Source organism: Dreissena polymorpha, chromosome 3 (genome assembly GCF_020536995.1).
Source record: "Dreissena polymorpha isolate Duluth1 chromosome 3, UMN_Dpol_1.0, whole genome shotgun sequence".
In the NCBI taxonomy this organism is placed as follows: domain Eukaryota; kingdom Metazoa; phylum Mollusca; class Bivalvia; order Myida; family Dreissenidae; genus Dreissena; species Dreissena polymorpha.
Window position 1 is genome coordinate 83,639,298 of NC_068357.1, and position 20,022 is coordinate 83,659,319.

The 20,022-nt window shown below is 35.2% G+C and overlaps 1 protein-coding gene across 14 annotated transcripts in view; it reads right to left on the bottom strand.

The window, feature by feature from the left end:
• Nucleotides 1-20,022, bottom strand: part of LOC127875034 (cilia- and flagella-associated protein 70-like) — a 77,165-nt gene that overhangs the window by 49,296 nt on the left and 7,847 nt on the right. For 7 of the 14 annotated variants that reach the window (XM_052419822.1, XM_052419834.1, XM_052419831.1 and 4 more), the window contains exons 9-15: nucleotides 19,219-19,303; nucleotides 18,233-18,280; nucleotides 13,039-13,062; nucleotides 8,679-8,748; nucleotides 7,273-7,334; nucleotides 5,280-5,420; nucleotides 4,659-4,688 (exon numbers count right to left, since the gene is read on the bottom strand). In XM_052419822.1, coding sequence (XP_052275782.1) covers nucleotides 4,659-4,688; nucleotides 5,280-5,420; nucleotides 7,273-7,334; nucleotides 8,679-8,748; nucleotides 13,039-13,062; nucleotides 18,233-18,280; nucleotides 19,219-19,303 — 460 coding nt within the window. Of the gene's footprint in view, nucleotides 1-247; nucleotides 275-4,658; nucleotides 4,689-5,279; nucleotides 5,421-7,272; nucleotides 7,335-8,678; nucleotides 8,749-13,038; nucleotides 13,063-18,232; nucleotides 18,281-19,218; nucleotides 19,304-20,022 lie in introns of all 14 variants that reach the window. The other 7 variants (XM_052419828.1, XM_052419825.1, XM_052419820.1 and 4 more) reach the window with 5 other exon arrangements.

Below are 20,022 nucleotides of genomic sequence, written 5' to 3' on the forward strand. Positions count from 1 at the left end.
GTCATTAATGATATTCTCATTTACAAACTAAACTGGCAGATGGTTATTCCTTTTGTGATAATTAAAAATAATAATATTGCAGGTATGGTATGATATTTATTTAAAAATCAATATTCCTTTTGAGCAATTCGTTATACAGGTTTGAGTTCAGATAAAATAACTAAAGAGTTGACAAAGTTTGCAGACAGGAAGTCAGAAAATGCACAAAATGCTGTACCGGTACCAGGCTCTCAACACAAACACATACCCTGTCATCAACAGTTTGTCTTGAGTGCTACAGATGGAATTTCATAGAACAATGACATTCATGAAAATGAGCTTTGTACTGAAAACTGGAATGCATGAGCGTAGTGTTGTCCTAGATTTGCTTGAGTAGTCAACACAGGCTAATCTTGGACAACACTTTCTGCATAATTAATTTTTTATAGTAACTAAATATTTATATTTACCGTATGTGTTCTTATGAACGAGCCTATACTTCATATCACAATAATAAATGAAATGCAGTTCAGCAAGAGTATCTTTAGTACTCTCTTATAATTGTAAACAAGCTTCTATGTGTTTTATCCACAAATCAAAAATGCCCCTAGAGCAACAGTTACTGTGAAGACATCTTAATATACATGAAGTTGAACATAATCTGAATTGCAGCAATATCTTTAATTGATATCAGATTTATGGAATTAAAAATAGTTTCTGAATGACCGTCACAGAAATTAAAGGAGAAAGGAAGCCCCAAACAAGATGTGAACATACCCTAGATTCGTCAACAGTTTGCCTTGAATGCTATATGGTCAAGAAAATAACCATAAAATATGTAATGACCATAATAGATGAAAACAAATAGGACAACAGTAACTGTTTTATTCTTGTTATTGTTAACATTTAAATTGTACAATGTTTAAGATATTGAATGCCGTGTACAAACTAGGAACAGCCAATATTGAATACTTTTGAACAAATAAATGTCTTACTTATAACGCCATATTATTTTGAATATTCTTGTAAAATACATATAGCATTTGAGTCACGTTCTTCGAAAACTAAACTTAATGATCGTGTGTCAAGTGTCATCACAGATTAGCTTGTGCATTCTGCATAGGCTATTCAAGGACAACACTTTCCGCCTACACTAGATTGTTGTTTAAGAGACTAATTCCTCTAAAGAAAAATTCTATAAAAGCGAAAAGTGTTGTCCCTGATTAGCGTGTGCTGACTGCAAAGGCAAGTCTGGTATAACACTTTATGCACAAGCATTAAGCCCAATTTTCTCAGAACACAGCTCATTTTGATATGATGGATGAAATGCAGAGCATGCTGCCAGTACACGGTACAAGGTCACCTACCCTCGACTCTTCCTGTCTTGAAGTATGTTGCTATACAAATACACAAGCTGCCTTGTTCAATATTGATAAATTCCATAACAACATGCTGATTTTAGGATAGAATAATATATTGTTCAATTTTATAACAACATGGCTACATGTATATAGCAAATGACGAAATACAAACAAAATGTGAGTATTTCAGAAGTTTCCAAAACTGTTTCATCTTCTAATTTCATGTTGCGGAGGTAAATTAAGTTAATATGTTGTATTTCCATCAATTTACTGTTCAATTCGCATAGTAAATAAGTATGACTTCAATTTAAATTGTTTTAATAATCACCAACAGAATGTGGTTATAAAATTACTTCAACTTATATTTCAATATAAGTTTATGCCTTTGGTATCATTGAGATGCCAAATATTTGTTTAAAGCGTCTCACCAGAGTTAAAGTTACACCAATTGTTGAAGACTAAATTTTACTCCTTTAACCCCACTTGACCCCAATATTTCAATGTGGTCTTTGTATTGTAAAGATTGAACAGTCTGACGATGTTTCATCATGATTGAATCATAAATGTGGATTCTATAGTGGCAATATGTTTTCTCTAAGATTTGAGTTGGTGACCGTATTGAGTTGGTGACCGTATTGAGTTGGTGACCGTATTGAGTTGGGGACCATATTTTTTGACACTCATGACCCAGATTCCAACTAAACCTAACCCTTTGCATGCTGGGAAATTTGTCATCTGCTAAAAGTCGTCTGCTGATTTTCTAAAATTAGCATCTTCTTTGATTTTTTTCAAGGAATACTATCAGAATAGCAAACAGTTTGGATCCTGATGAGACGCCACGTTCTATGGCGTCTCATCTGGATCCAAACTGTTTGCAAAGTCCTTCAAAATTCGGTTCCCACACTGAAAGAGCTAAATATGTTCAAGATAGACATTCCGTCCAACTTTGATCAAGTCCTTGATGTGGCTTCTAGAGTGGAAACAATGTTCAACTAAGATTTGACCTGGTGACCTAGGGTTTTCAATGTACAAGACTAACATTCAAAATTTGCCAAGATAATGTCAAGATAAACATTCTGACCAATCGTGTTCACAAGCTGAATGTTTATAACGCTTACCACATGAAATTGGACAAAGGGTTATCTGCACAAAAAATGAGCCAAAAAACAGAACACGAACTTTCAAAGAGTGAAAAATCAAGCTTTAGATATTAGTAACTGAAAATATTAGATCTGATATGCAAATATAAAGATACAGCAGTACGATGCTCCATACTCACAATGCGAGTACACAATTACATATATGTGAAAGCACATAACAGATGTTAGCTATTTGGCACAGTTAAGCCCGAAAATTATAGTACTCGGACAGAGGATGTGATTAAATCATATTTGAGTCGTGCTCTGAGAAAAGGGTGTTTAATGCATATGTGTAAAGTGTCATCCCTGATAAGCCTGTGCAGTCTGCACAGGCTAATCAGGGACAATACTTTTTTGCTTAAACTGGATATCGGTCAAGAAGGGTCTCCCTTTAAACAAAACAAAAAAAGGGTAAAGTGTCATCTCTGATTTGCCTGTAAGGACTGCACAGGCTAATCTTGGCAGACACTTTACTTACATGCATTAAACCCCCTTTTCACAGAGTGGGACATATATCTGTGTACTTATGCAATCATCAGACTGTTATTTCACACGAGGGTTGACACCTACCCTGGCAGATTCATCCCTCCCATGCTATGAGAAATCACCCGTAAACTTAAGTAACAATACTTTGAAACGTGTTTTAAAAAGAAAACAAATTTAAGCATAACAGTTGACTTTTCAAACGTTTGTTTTTAAATGTTTTCACTACAATGAGGGTCCATTCATTTGTAGAACAAATCAAACATATGTGACACAAAAAGTTCCCATAAAGCTGTCTGTTACATAAAATGTTGATATTGGTTTGCTTTCATTTCTGTTTCTTAAAATTATTTAACTTAAAAATACATCTAACAATATAACCATACTTCAAAGCAAAAGGCAATTTGAAATGTACATAGCACCAGTATGCATTTTGACAAAAGCAAAAATGCAATTTCATATGCACATCATACTGTTATGTTTTATGGGGAGTATACAACCTTTTATTACATTTTTTGTAAATTTTTGTGCAGATTGCACAGGCTTATCTGGGACATCACTTTACAAACATGCAATTTCTAAGCATACAGATTCATTTAAAAAACAATATCATAATGCATTCATATGAAACATTCATCAACCTTAAAGACATCAAAACTGTAATTCTAAGAAATGAAAATAATAACTAATGCACAACAAACGAAAGAGGTACAAAATGAAAATTCAATCACACAAGTACAGCTACAAAAATCATACAAGATAAAAGGGCCAAATAACCTAAGGTGCTAACCTGAGATCACACGGACCTCTGAAGTTAGTGTTCAAAAAATTGTACAAAGATTCATAAGGAAAACTGCATATAAAACTTGCAGCCATGTTTTTACACAAACCACAATCATTGTCTTACTCAACCCAGAAATATACACTTTTTTATAGTTTTTCCTGCAAGTTTCACAATGAGTAGGTAAAAATGTGTCTTGTACAATGTGAAAATGGTTTTATTACAACCACATAACGAAAACTCCCTCCCTCACATGGGGGCCATTTTTTTCTATGGACAGGAACAATATTTCACTCGTCAGAGAAATCATTAGAACATAACAATGTTCTGAACAAGTTAAATGAAGATTGCACAAACATATGTGACTCCAATTGTTCACAAGCTTGTTTTAAATCTGACTTAGTGACATGGCTTTTTACCGCATGTGACTCAGTTGCAAACTCTGCCAAGATATCAATGGGAAAAAAGTTCTGAAAAAGTTCCATGAAAATTGGGAAATTAATATGGCTTTTAGTGTTCAATTTAAATTTAACCTAGTGACCTAGTTTTTGAACCCATGTGACCTAGTTTCAAAGTCATCCGAGATTTGATTAAGACAAATTTTCTAACCAACTTTTGAAAAGATTGGCTATAAATGAGGCCTCTGGAAAGCTCTTCTTTAAATAGATCTTACGACCTAGTTTGTTTACCCTACGTAATCCAGTATCAAACTGAGCCGATATATCATTGGGACAAATGTTCTGAGAAAATGTCATGAAGATTAGTCAATAAATGCAGCCTCTAGAGTATTCAAAGAAAAAAAAAATGATGATGACACACAAAGAACTACGGAGAAAAGGCAATCACACAAATTGGCCATGATCTCAGGTGAGCTATAAACAACTTCAATGTTCAGGTTTGGAACATCATACATACATGTACTCTGGACACTTGGTGCTGTAATAGCTGACAATACACAGAGAGACACAGACATGACCACAACCACAGAGTTCCAAGGTCTCTACATGACCATGTAGTACAACAGAAAATGACAATATTTTCAACATGCAAATTTATGCTTGAAAGAAAAAATAATATTCTTATATTATGAGAGAGACTTGCAATGGATTTAGAGTTGTTTACGCCATAAATATCTATGTTTTTGGTTTAACTACCAATCTTCTATGTTTGTTCTCCTTAGTTATGAATACCATCCAACACAAACCAAAAAAAAAATGCAGTTTTAAGATTTTTTAAACAACTTTGATTCCAATTATACGCGCACAAATTTGCTTAACCTCTAATCATTATTTATTGTTTAGTGTTTAAAATGCAAATACCATCACTATGCTTAAAAAATATAACACTGAGGAAAGGAACGCTACTAGCTTAGCTAGCATTCAAATCCTATACAAATTAAGATGTTTGTAATTTATTTTGTAAACACATTTTGGAACAAACATGTTTAAATCAAAACAAAACAGTTTCGCATTACATAAAACACCAGAATTATATAAATGAGTAATCAAAAACAAGAATAAAATTGCTAAAACTTACCCCCTTTTTATTGTCCTTATCTTTTTTGTCATCTTTGTCTTTCCCTGCCCCCTTTTTCGGGCCTGGTGAGGCAGTGCTACGGTTCAAGATGTTGTTTGCAATCTTGGCCGCCTCTTCCCCGAATCCCGCTCGGCGCTTTGTCTGAAATTTGGTGTTTCAAGAATTTGTAATGTTTCAATTAGCCTTTTAGCACTCAGAACCAAAGCGAAAATGGCTACATGCAACAATAACAGCCTGAGAGTAACTCAGTATTAACCCTTTGCATGCTGGGAAATTTGTCGTCTGCTAAAATGTCGTCTGCAGAATTTCTAAAATTAGCATTTTCTTAGATTTTTTTCAAAGAATACTATCAGAATAGCAAACAGTTTGGATCCAGATGAGACGCCACGTTCTGTGGCGTCTCATCTGGATCCAAACTGTTTGCAAAGGCCTTTAAAATTCAGCTCCAGCGCTTTAAGGGTTAACTCGCAGTCTGTTCAAGTTTTATACTGTTTGTTGATCATCTTAGGGTTGAAAATGAATGCATCTAGTAAGAAAGGTCTTAAATTAACCCTTTCCTACTCAAAGGCAAAGTGAAAAAGGCTATGTGCAAACAGCATAAAACCAGAACAGCCTGCAAGTAACTTGAAGTCTATTCAGGTAATAGGGTTGGAAATGAAGCCTTTAAAACTTTAATTTAGTAGAAAGGTATTTAATTGAATGTAACTTTCTAAAGGATACAAATGCGTCAAAATACGTATCTAACGGGTAAATGGTTAAATTTGATTTTCTAATGGCCTTCAGACCTGTCAAAGTGAGTGGCAAGGTTAACAAGGCTATTATCAAGCGATATGGTCGCCTACCGGCTCCACTATTGTCAGAAATTCCACCATTTTCAGAATTTTTTTTGGTTGCCATAGCAACCACAATTTTTGCCATAGGAACAAAATGAAATGATGTGCATAATGTCCATATTGCCATCTATCCATTTTGCAAGTTTCATGAAACTAGGCATAAGCATTCTTGAGTTATCATCCGGAAACCATTTTACTATTTCGGGTCACTGTGACCTTGACCTTTAACCAAGTGACCTGAAAATCAATAGGGGTCATCTGCGAGTCATGATCAATCTACCTACGAAGTTTCATGATCCTAGGCCTAAGTGTTCTTGAGTTATCATCCAGAAACCATTTTACTATTGCGGGTCACTGTGACCTTGACCTTTGACCTAGTGACCTAAAAATCAATAGGGGTCATCTGCGAGTCATGATCAATCTACCTATCAAGTTTCATGATACTTGGCCTAAGCGTTCTTGAGTTATCATCCGGAAACCATTTTACTATTTCGGGTCACCGTGACCTTTGACCTAGTGACCTCAAAATCAATAGGGGTCATCTGCGAGTCATGATCAATCTACCTATGAAGTTTCATGATCCTAGGCCCAAGCGTTCTTGAGTTATCATCCGGAAACCACCTGGTGGACGGACTGACAGACCGACTGACAGACCGACATGTGCAAAGGAATGTACCCCCTCTTCTTCGAAGGGGGGCATAAAAATATTAAGAACTCTTAAAGTTATCGCAGGATCCAGAAAACCACCATTTTCAGCAGTATTTCTAGTCTATTTGTTGCCATAGCAACCATAATTTTTGACGTAGGAACAAAATGAAATTACATGCATAATGTCCATATTGCCATCTATCCATGTTTCAAGTTTCATGAAAAAATATTTAGAACTTTTAAAGTATTCAGGATCCAGAAAAGTGTGACAGACAGACAGACAGACTCACAGACGCACAGAGCGCAAACCATAGGTCCCCTCCGGTGAAACCTGTAGGGGACAATAACCACATAAATATGCGAAAAGACTCTAATGCCCGGGACAAAAAAATGGCGAAGACTTGCGTTAGCCACATCCTAGATATCCCCTAGATGTTTATTTTTATTTATTAGTAATTTGTTCATATAAAATCATGATGTGACGTCTGACCATAGATAGTTCTGCAATTTACCTTTTCATACAGAGCCTGGTCTGTGTAAGAGTAGATCTTGTAGGCGCCTCGAATACGCTTCACTATGAAAAAGAAGTTGAAAACAATTTTAGTCAGAAGTCACTTATGACGTTCTCACAATTCTTGAGATTTAAAGACTTTCTATATGAAAGAATAAAACACTTGGTTAAATTGTTTATCGCTTTTGGCATGTTATTCCAGACTATGCATCAAGGGTGTCTAATAGTCAACAGTAAGACTGATGTCAAAAATTAAGTTTGAAAATGGTACCACCAGGCCAATAGGGCACTGATATCCCTTCGTAATTAAATCTTGTAACCAGACATCTTTTTACAACCGTAACAGCCACCAATCTTATTATAATTTTTATGAAAAGCAAGAAAAAATGTTTATTCTGAAATTCTAAATACATCAGACTTTCCCAGTTATAATCAGTTACATACATGTAGGTGTTAAGACTTTTGGGTCATTTTTTTATATTGTTATCTAACCAACTTAAAATGCTCTTTATAAGTTTTCAATGCAAAAATGATAAAACAAATAAAACAATGCACGTAAACAAGAGCTGTCACCATAGGATGACTTATGCCCCCTATAAACGCTTGGTAGAAGTTATGAGCTTTTTTTGAAACCTAAACACAGATTTTGAAACCTAAATGCGGACCCTAAGTTCAAGGTCAAGGTCACAGGGGTCAAAATTTGTGTGCGTATGGAAAGGCCTTGTCCATATACACATATTTCTTCGAACGGGGGCATAAAAAACTATTAAAAACTATTTGTATACACTTGCTAAAAAATGAGAACAAATTCATATGCTGGTTAATTTCCTTACTCTAGCAACAACGCTTTTCAACACAAAAATCCAACGGATTGATGTACAGCTGTACATATGGACAAGGGTATATCTTGATTCCTAACCTCTGCAAGTGGAGCCATAAAAATGCTAACAAGAACTCTGTATGAGCCGCGCTCTGAGGAAGTGGGGCTAAATGCTTGTGAGTAAAGTGTCGTCACTGATAAGCCTGTGCAGACTGAAATTTCATATAACCCTTTGCATGCTGGGAAATTTTTCGTCTGCTAAAATGTCGTCTGCTGAATTTCTAAAATTAGCATTTTCTTCGATTGTTTTTCAAAGAATACTATCAGAATAGCAAACAGTTTGGATCCAGATGAGACGCCACGTCTGTGGCGTCTCATCTGGATCCAAACTGTTTGCAAAGGCCTTTAAAATTCGGTTCCCGCACTGAAAGGGTTAAAAGCAACTTCCTTAAATGACAAATTTCATAAATGAGGAAAGTGTTGTTTGTTCCTCATTAGCCTGTGCAGACTGCACAGGCTTATTGGGAAAGACACTTAACGTTCAAGCATTAAGGCCTGTTTTCTCAGAGCAAGGTTCATACACATACCTCCAGGGTACAGCAATGGCGCCAGATTGATGAACGCAACACCATGGAAACTCACGGATCCATCGTCATCCTGAAAACAAAAGTGGTTTGAGAGTGGATTCTAATTTGCTGATGTTGAATTCATATACCAGCAAAATGCCATATCATGGAGTCTGATACTATAATTCTATTTGCATAAACAGCATTATGGTAGGACGCTAAAATATTGTATCATAACCTAAACATAAACTGCTGCCTACATGTTCACTTTTAAGTTATTAAACTTGACTATAAACTCTCTAACCATGAAGATTTTTAGGGGATTTTCATTCTATGTATTTCTGACGGTATTGTAGTGAACAAAGTAAAATGGAATTTTTATTCTAAACAGCGATTACAGTAAAACTGCGATAACTCGAGGACGCACGGGACTGACCTCAATGCTCGAGTAATCTCAAGTTTCGAGTAATCCATGGTATCATTTGTTTTCACTGTTTTGGTTGGTGATGCTTAACTTCTGACCGCAAACGCTTTATTTACATGTAAGACTGTGCTTGGAAAAGAAAAGGATTTGTAAAAAAAATCGCTTACGGTTACAGTATACTAAACTAAACAATAAGAATGATCGTTCATTCTTTTTTATACCATACATTTTATCATAATTAGTGATTGCTGGTAATCATTTAATTATCATTAAAACGGTGTAGCTTTTATTTGCGTCTCAAAGGATGGCAGTTTACTGTGTTTCTCAAACTGCGACTAACTTCACACCTAATCAAGCGTTTTTGTCTGCTTGATTGCCCTGTTTTCACAACTCGAATATTTTTAGCACCAACCACACGAGAAAGTGTCCTCGAATAATTGCCAGTTAATTAGGTGTGGAATGCCATTCAGGGACCAGCACACATCCTCGAGTTATCGAAAATCGCATGTTTGAGTTATTGCGGGTATTTTAATACAGAAATTAAAGGAAAACGTTAGGGACTTCCTTTCATGCTCGAATAATCGCCAGTTTTCGAGAAATCGCCAGCTCGAGTTATTGCAATTCTACTGTAATTATTTAAGTAGTTGGGTTTTGAATAAGAAGGCATTTTTTAATATTAAATGTTTTTAATCATATTCAAATTTTAATGAATGAAAAACAATCGGCTAGTTTTGTTACAAATTTATGATTGTGTATGTAATCAGGCGTTTTCTCTTCAAGCAAGTTAAAGTGGAAACTAAAATCTGTGGTTTGCACACATCTAAAAAACTAATGGTGATTTATAATGATCCATATGTAATGAAAATGTTCTATATTTGAAACAGTGTTATTTCACAGAATTATGTAACTAATGTACCTGTGCTAAATTTCAAGACATTTTAGAAAAGAGTTAGTTTTTTTCTTTCTTCAATATTTGCAATCTGTTATAGATTAAAAGTTAATAAGATGATATACTGCTAATACTATCCGAATATTTTCAGTCACTTCATAGCTTAACTTTATACACATTAACTAAACTGACACAGAAGAATAATTTCGAAACAGCTATTTGTTAAACAATGATGCCCCCTCTACCATTGCGTACATAGAGATCCAAAATAATCTGATGAACATCTTTGCCTTCGATGATTGAACAAGCCAAATATGGCTTAGATTTTATTACCTCAAACATTGACATCAATTTTCGTCATCTAATAGTAACAAACATTTGAGCTGTGTTCTAGGAAAACCTGGCTTAATGCATGTGAGTAAAGTGTTGTCCCAGATTAGCCTGTACAGACCAAAGGCTAATCAAAAATGACATTATCTGCTTTTAAGGAATTTTTTCATTGAAAGGAAGTCTTCTCTAAACAAAAATCCAGGCTATGCAGAATGCACATGCATTAAACCCGGTAAGATGAAATCTGGGGCTTTTAAAAAGGAGACACAATTAAGGCGGACGGACTTGATCTCCGACCAACATTTGGAAAGCGAACAGATCCAAACACCATTGAACGATAACTTAACTATTATCATCATGAACAACTAAATATTTCATGCAAACCAAATGTGTAAAATGCAATTAGCTCTCTTTGTTCACATCTAAAAATACCATCTAAATTAAGGGAATAGAACAATACTATGATAAAAAGAAATGTGTCATGGATGACCCAACCTTATGTGTTACGTAACACATTTTAATTATGAAAACATACTATTTTGAAAAAGGATAACATTTAAGAAAGCTAAATCTGATGGAAATGAATCATACATTAAGCAACAGGTCTTGCTTGCACATATAGCTGTTGGTTGGACATCAAATGGAAGAAAGCTGTGCTATACTTTCTTCTACTGCACATAAAGAGAAGCATAATCTATGTATGTCTTGAATGTTCTAGAAAGTATGCTTTTAAGGTGCTGACTCCATTTCAGGTATCTATATGATCCTCGTTCTGGGAAAAGGGGGCTTAATGCATGTGTGAAAAGTCTTGTTCCAGATTAACCCTTTGCATGCTGGGAAATTTGTCGTCTGCTAAAATGTCGTCTGTTGAATTTCTAAAATTAGCATTTTCTTCGAATTTTTTTCAAAGAATACTATCAGAATAGCAAACAGTTTGGATCCAGATGAGACGCCACGTTCTGTGGCGTCTCATCTGGATCCAAACTGTTTGCAAAGGCCTTTAAAATTCAGCTCCAGCGCTTTAAGGGTTAACATTTGCAGTCATGCAGGCTAATCAGGGATGACACCTTTAACTTTAATAGAATTTTTCATTTAAAGGAAGTCTCTTCTACACAAAAATCAAGTCATGGCGGAATGTGTCGTCTCTGATTAGCATTTTAGGACTGCATGGGCTAAACTAGGAAGGCACTTTAATCAAATACATTAAGTCCTGTATTCCCAGAACACTGCTCATACAAAGAAACAGTAACCTTGACCCCACCCACCCCATTGAAATCCCAAGAAACAGTAACCTTGACCCCACCCACCCCATTGAAATCCCAGACAAGTCTTCAAATAAGGTAATGAAGTTTCATCAAAATATCTTGAAGACTTTATCACAAGCTATTTTCACTTCTGACCTCATTCTTTCTTTTGGCAAACCATCTCATCATGTTTAATAGGTGCCATATTATTTCCAATTTCATCATACTGGAAAAGATCATGCTGACCATAGGATCTATGGCTTGAAATGCTGTATCCGACCTTTAACCTTCAATGCTGACCGTGACCTTGGACCAAAAGATCTGATTCTTTCATGCCACAAATTGTCTTACCATGCTCATAATTTATGCCGTTTTTTGTTGTTGAATTATTCAATGCTTGACAAACACATTTTTCCCATAAACCAACAACACATATAAACATACAAGCGTTCATATTCACCAGCAGGGTAAACTCAATTTGCAACACCATCATTGATAATGGTGGCATAAATTAAGGAAGGACTATTTTATATTATATTATTTTATCCTTGCTCTGGCAAAACAGGGCTTATTGCATGTGCTTAAAGTGTTGTCCCAGTTAATCACAGCCTTCAAATGCTAACCAGGGACGACACTTTCTGCTTTATGGTATTTATTGTTTAAAAGAAGTGTTTTCTTAGCGAAAATTGGTATTTATTTTTTAGAAGAAGTGTTTTCTTAGTGATAATCCATTTAAAGCCGAAAGTGTCATCCATGATAAGCCTGAGTGGACTTCACAGGCTAATATGGAACAACACTTTACACACATGCATTTAGCCCTGTTTTCCCAGAGTGCAGCTCATTTATTAACCCTTTGCATGCTGGGAAATTTGTCGTCTCCTAAAAATGTCATCTGCTGAATTTCTAAAATTAGCATTTTCTTTGATTTTTTTTCAAAGAATACTATCAGAATAGCAAACAGTTTGGATCCTGATGAGATGCCACATTTTGTGGCGTCTCATCTGGATCCAAACTGTTTGCAAAGGCCTTTAAAATTCGGTTCCAGCACTGAAAGGGTTAATAGATAAGGGTGCAAATAACAAAGAATCAGTTTAAAATGCTGCAACACTACATAAGGTTAACCACATTAATGACAAGGATATACTTTAAATATTCAGATAAGAGTAACAGATGCTAGTTGCTTGCTCCTGATTTCCAATAACTTTTAATCATCGTTTGGTTTTATAATTAAATTTATTATGGCTTGAGAAACAAATTACAGGAATTATCTATTTTCTCAACATTTACATTTCTTTGTCATTTTGGGGGCAACACAATAAATTGATTTCTGAATATAATGACTTTAGTTTACTTTATATTTTTGAATTATGGAAACAAAAAACAAGCATCCATTTGTAAATAAGCAGGGATATTGTCTGTATGCACAGATATAAGCAATATACATGCAGCGCTTGCACATGGGGTAATTTGCTAAAAAAAGTCGTCTGCTCTAACCTTCCCACCATGCTGTGTACTTGTCTGCAATGTGAAATATAAACACACTTATTTATAACAGACTGCAATATACAAGACAGGCTGTGAAATATAAACACACTTATAACAGACTGCAATATACAAGATAGGCTGTGAAATATAAACACACTTATAACAGACTGCAATATACAAGATAGGCTGTGAAATATAAGCACACTTATAACAGACTGCAATATACAAGATAGGCTGTGAAATATAAACACACTTATAACAGACTGCAATATACAAGATAGGCTGTGAAATATAAACACACTTATAACAGACTGCAATATACAAGATAGGCTGCTTTTGGTGCAAATAAATTCAAAACCAAACACATACAAATTATAAAGATCTATGCATACAGAATGCAACACACCAAAAATACCTAAAAATGAAATGGTGCAAGTTGAAACTATAACAAGAGCACCGCATAACGGGTGCCACGCTCGGCTGCGGGTGCAGTTTTTAATAAATGAAAGGTTGTCAGAAATTTGTATATTTTTTTTTTAGAGGTCACAGTGACCTTGACCTTTGACCTAGTGACCCAAAAATTGATGTGGCATGTAGAACTTATTTAGGTGCAGCTACATATGCAGTTTCAAAGTTGTAGGTTGAAGCACTTTGATTTTAGAGCAAATGTTCAAAACCTTGACAAATTGTTAAGGTTTTAGCGGACGGCGGACACAACACGACGAGCTGGCTATGACAATACCTCGGGTTTTCTCTGAAAACAGCCGAGCTAAAAGTGAGCAAAAACAATTTACCATATAAAGTATAACACTTTCATTAGACTTTTTTTACAAAAGATATCAACATTAAAATCCTGAATGGCAACAGCAAGAATCTATGTTTCACAAACACATATGCCCCAGTTGGTACCAAATAACCAATTTCTAAGTGTAAGTCAATGTTAAAGTAAAGCTTGGGATATTTGTGTGAAGAGTGCATAGTCATAAGCAAGTTTCAAAGTATCAAGGACTTAAACAAGCAGTGTTAATGCTAGATGAAACAGTAGAATCTACTAAATCGGTCACAAATTAATGGTTTAAGTTATTGAGGTAAATGCCATGGTAAAATCAGATCAATGGCTGGATGATCTTAAGAGATAACCTTGTTAATATCAAATTGTCATGTATATTTGTCTTTCAAGATGAAATTGAAAAATATACTTGACCAAGATTCCATATAAGGTCAAGGGCATAGTGACCTTGGGTGATATGTGTTCATAGACAATGGTCATAAGCAACAATTATGTTTGTATCAAAGTTTTTACAAGCACTTTAAATGCTAGATGAAAGGGTATAGAATCGATTTTATCTGTCTACATGAATGCTTTTAGTTATTCATCGTCCAAATCAGGTCAAGGTAATGGTAAGATTGATGTTGATGATATGGATGGCTAGAGGATGGTCTTGAGAAATATTAAGAAACAACTGTGTCAATAACCGAGTGAGGTATCAAGTGATGCTGATTTGAGCTGGTATCGCAAAGTTCAAGTAACTAAGACAAAGTATATTTAAATTATTGGGAGGTCAAGATGAAGGTGAGGCAAATGTGGTTGGTGAAATGAAGAGATAGGGTCTGACCATAAGCAACGATTGTGTAAGTTGTAAAAGTACGCATGAGTTGTAGCAATAAGCATTAGTGCTGGGTAAAACAGTTAAATATATTCATCAAGTCGCTGACAGATAGACAGAATGATGGACAATCTGTATATATGCCTTCCATATCAGATACCGGGACATAAAGTATCATAAACATAATGACATAATTTACTTATAAAGCCAAATTCATGGATTCACACCACTTAGGCTACCTAGTTTAATGAAAATGGGTCACCTTGTATGTACACAGTGTAATGCAAAAAGTAGAAAACAAAAATTGTTAACCAAAAATCAAAGAGCTCTGTTCGAGGGTGCTTTGAGAATCACCAGAGAGAAGAGTTTGCAAACACTGCAAGCAGTTGGCCTCTACTCATCTATTGCACAATCCACAAACCTTCCTACTCCCATTGCCCTAGCATGGAAAGGGAAAAACACATTATGAAGGGTGTCAACTTCCATTGCCCTACCACAGAAAGTGAACAACTCATAGTGGGGGTGTCAACTTCCATTGTTCTAGCATGGAAAGGGAAAAACATATGGTGGGTGTCAACTTCAATTGCCTTAGCACAGAAAGAAAAAAAACATTATGGGAGTGTCAATTGCCATTGCCCTAGGGCGGAAAGAGAAAAACAAATTATGGTGGGTGTCGATTGGCATTCCCCTAGCACAGAGAGGAAAAAACACAGTATGAGGGTGTAAACTGCCATTGCCCAAGCACAGAAAGGGAAAAACACTTTATGGGAGTTAAAACTGCAATTGTCCAACCACGAAAATAAAATAAAACACATTATTGAGGGGTTGAACTGTAATTGCCTTAGCACAGAAAGTAAAAGGCATATTATGGGTGGGTTCAAGTGCACATTTTGCTGCCTAAATAAGATCTTGATTTATGTGCAAAGCTTTTGCTTTAAATTGTACAGTTGATACAAGTCATTTAAGAATTGATACAAAATTGGAAAAATTGTAAATTTGTGATATTTACTAAATATTTTTTCCAAAAGTAAAAACTGTTTCTGTAAGTACTTGAATATTTCAACAAAAGAAAACAATCGAAGGAGAAATTCAACATAAATTATGATAATACATTTGCTGGTATCTGTGAAGAAATCATGTCTGGACACTCTGAATGTATTAGCGCAAAAAGCAAACGAACAAAATGGACTGACTCTGAATTTAAACACATTAAGCGTTGCATTATATACTACATGAAGTTAACATAACCCACTTCCCCAAAATACAAAAGCTGGAACTATCGCTAGATTTGTTATCACACAAGGCTATAAGATAATGCATTTCATAATTCTGATTTCATGTCTATTTAAAACATGTATCACACAACATCTAAAAACTAGTGTATTTATTGTGTCGCTATGTTGACAAAGGAAACCAGTCCATCGTAGAAACAACTATGAAAAACATTTTTACTGTTTTAGTATTTCTGTACTACAGTTTTTGTTTCAGGAAAGTAAATAACCATATATATGTGGCTCTCTATGTGAAAAGGGGGTTAAATGCATGTGCATAAAGTGCCGTCCCATATTAGCCTGTGCAGTCTACACAGGCTAATCAGGGACGACACTTTCCGCCTAAATTGGATTTTTGTCAAGAAGGGTTGTCCTTTAAACAAAAATTACAATACAAATGGAAAGTGTTGCCAGGCTAATCTGGGACAACTTTTTACGCACATTTATTAAACCCCCTTTTCACAGAGCCAGGCTCACATAGACAAATACTGTCCAGCATATAGTCCATGAAAAACTCCAATGATAAAACTGTGATACAGCCATGTCTTTATGCTATATGCAGCCAGTCTGGTCTGGAGCTACCCTGTCCAATCATGAAACCACAAAACCTAACATGGCTGAGGAGCAGAAGGCAAAGCTCCTGACCGGAATATGCAGATGAAAATTCCTTCACCATACCATGAAGCTGTGCTGGTACAATGAACAATATTTTTCTATGTGCAATCTGTGAGCTATGATAATTATTATAATTGCTGGACAAAACTAGCATGTCATGATGGAAAGAACAATCCAGAGCTGTGAAAAAGGGAATTTCTTGAAAATGCCATGAACATAACATGGGAATTCAAACCATATGCCCTAAGTCAATAAATGCGTAAATATATCAATCACAACAAATAAAAAAAAGTTAGGCAACTGCCTACGCAAAAAAAGTTACAATAAAGATTTTACAAATGTTCAGATTGAGAATGTCCCGTGACTATGATCCATTTAATGGCTGAGTAACTAATAGCAGTAATTATTCAGGGTTACAATCCACTAAATAACAACAATGTAATATCACAATTACATACAAAAATAATGCATGCTATTAATCAAGAAAAAACACTGCTCAGAAGCCAAATGAATAAATTAAACAGAATATAAAATTATTATACTTTCTAAATGCAGGTATTGTTAGTATTCTTGAGAAACTACCATATGTGTGTACATTGTATAATACTGAAACATAATATTTTCTGATTAACTTCAGAAGCAAAAATAGAAGTAACAAGCAAATTCGTTGAATTGATATCCCCCGCCAATATGCTTCTGGACACAAAAGTGTCATATTTGACACTCAAAAAAGCATTTTTTCAATATACAAAGGGCCATAACTCCATTATTAACAGATGGTGTACAATGCCATTTGGATTGCATCATCCTCTAAATTAAAGTCTTATCCATATATACACTCATACCAAGTTTCAATGAAATTAACAAAAGCACTTCTAAGATATGGCTCCGGACACACACAAAAAGCATTTTATCAAGATACAAAGGGCCATAACTCTGTTATTAACAGATGGTGTACAATGCAATTCGGCGTGCATCATCCTTTTATCCATATATGTATATACTCATACCAAGTTTCAATGAAATCAGCCAAAGCACTTCCAAGATATGGCTCCGGACGGACGGATGGAAAGACGGACGGAAAGACGGACGGACAACGCCAAAACAATATCCCTCCGCCTATGGTGGGGGATAAATACATTTCATATGAGCCTCCCTCTGTGAAAAGGGGATTTAATGAATGTGCACAGTGAATTTTTACTTTTACGTCCTAGATGAAAAATAATTGCTGAGGACGCAAAGTTTGTTGCCGTGGACGCAAAGTTTTAGAGTAGGTGCATTTGCAGGACACACGCAATTTTTGAGTAGCAAGTCCATCCACCGCCGCATGTGTTGTTATTGCACTTTCCTTATGGGGTGAAATGTATGTTTTCACTGTGTTCCGTCAAATATTGCACCACGCAATCAGTAAAATGTGTTGTGTGGTAAACATTTACCTCCAGATGAAAAGAAGCACCTTGTTCATAAAATGTGATGACAATGTTGTGGGGATTTTAAAAAATGTGTCAAATTCAAATGTGATTATATAAATATTGTAAGTTTCACATGTTTGTGGTACCACAATAAACTTGAGAGACTGCGCAGGCCAATCTGGGGCAACCATTACGCACATCCATTAAACCCCCTGTCCACAGATCGAGGCTAATATATTTCTGGTCGTCATGGGTTTAAAGCTATTCTGAACATCTAGAAACCTCTTCAAGAATTTACCCCGCCTTTCTTGGTATCGGCATGATCATCACCTTTGTCTCCTTTTGTCTGATAATCAATTACATGTATAGAAATATAGCAAACTTTAACTCTCCTTCATTGTGTTTTTTTTACTGTACATGTATACTCCTATATACACTGGACTTTGTTGTTATAAGGTTATCTGTTGAAGCATTTGGTTTTTCATCACCATTTATAATTAACATTGAAAAATATAAAATAATACCAAGCAGGGTCATATTCACAATAAGTTTCTACCTACAAATAAGTTGATTACTTGCAGAGAAAATAATTGCATTACTTCGCTATTTAAACCAATCTGCAAAAATATTATGGTCAAAGCTTTGTAACTACATCAGTTTGCTCTCGTCTGCTCACTTCACAGCATATTACAATTTAGTATGCAGCAATCAATTCAATATTTCTTCAGCATTTTGGATTTGCTTCAAACATCACTTCAGTGATATAAAACTATATTAACATGTTTTTTTAACTTGCATTGAACATTTTTTAATAACATTAACAATCTTGTAACCATATCTTATACACTAATTACAGGACCTATTTCAAGCTTCCTATTTGATAAAAACCCGTTTTAGTAGCATTTTCTCCTAATATATAAAGCATCTGCATGGCATACTGTTAACTGATTTACATCACTTTAAGGGCAGGATATCCAATAGGCAAAACAACTTTATATAAGCCTCGTTTTGGGAAAAATTGGTTAATGCATGAGCATAAACTGTGGTCCCAGATTAGCCTGTGCAGACTGCACAGGCTAATAGAAACAACTCTCTTTTCTTTTATTTTTTTTTTATATAAAGGAAGTCTCTTCTTAGCAAAACTCCATTGAAGTTGGAAAGTGTTGTTACTTATCAGCCTGTTCAAAATGCACAGGCTAATCAGAGATGATACATAACACACATGCATTAAGCCCCATTTTCCCATATCAAGGCTGGTATCCCCCTGGACTACCACCTGATTACCTTCTTCCCCTTGCCCCCTGCAGGCTGAGGCAGTCTCATCACCTCCACAGGCCAGTACCGACACTTGGCAATCTTGTCTTGCAAACTGAAATACAAAATCATCAAAACTTATGGTGTTTTCATCACAGGTGTTTGGCGCGTGGCCAATGCAATGAAACACTATCAATATGTCATGAAAGAACATTTTTCATCACTTTGCCAAAAAAAGCAGACATAGTGCAAAACTCAGAAACACCGGTTGTTTTCATACTCATCCAATGTTTGCCTTTTCTCTTATATTCTTTGACATAATTTAACTTTCCTGCTTTCAGTGTGCAAACATTAATGTATTTATAGCAAATACATACATATTCATTCAAAATCAATTAATGGAATATGTAAATTTTGCACTGAATAAACATGAAAATTCAAAGAGGTAGTAAATGAATGTTTTAGAGCTTAAATCTGTCAGTACACTACAAAAAACAATTGCAGCTTGTAAACATAACATTTTAGGTTAAAACAATGAAGTTGAGGAGTAAAATTACAAAATTTCATTTGAACAATTGAACAAAACTTTTTGTATCCACACAGATAATTATGACAACTTTTATTTTAACAATGGATTTTTTTTAGGCCAAAGTTGCACCTTTTCCAATCTCAAAAAGTGTGTCTTTTTCCTACTTAACACAAAAAGGTATTTTTTTAATAAACTTTAACATTTAGTTCATTAAATGGTTACAAACATTTGAACTGTGTTCTACAAAACCTGGCTTAATGCATGTGAGTAAAGTGTTGTCCCAGATTAGCCTGTACAGACCACTA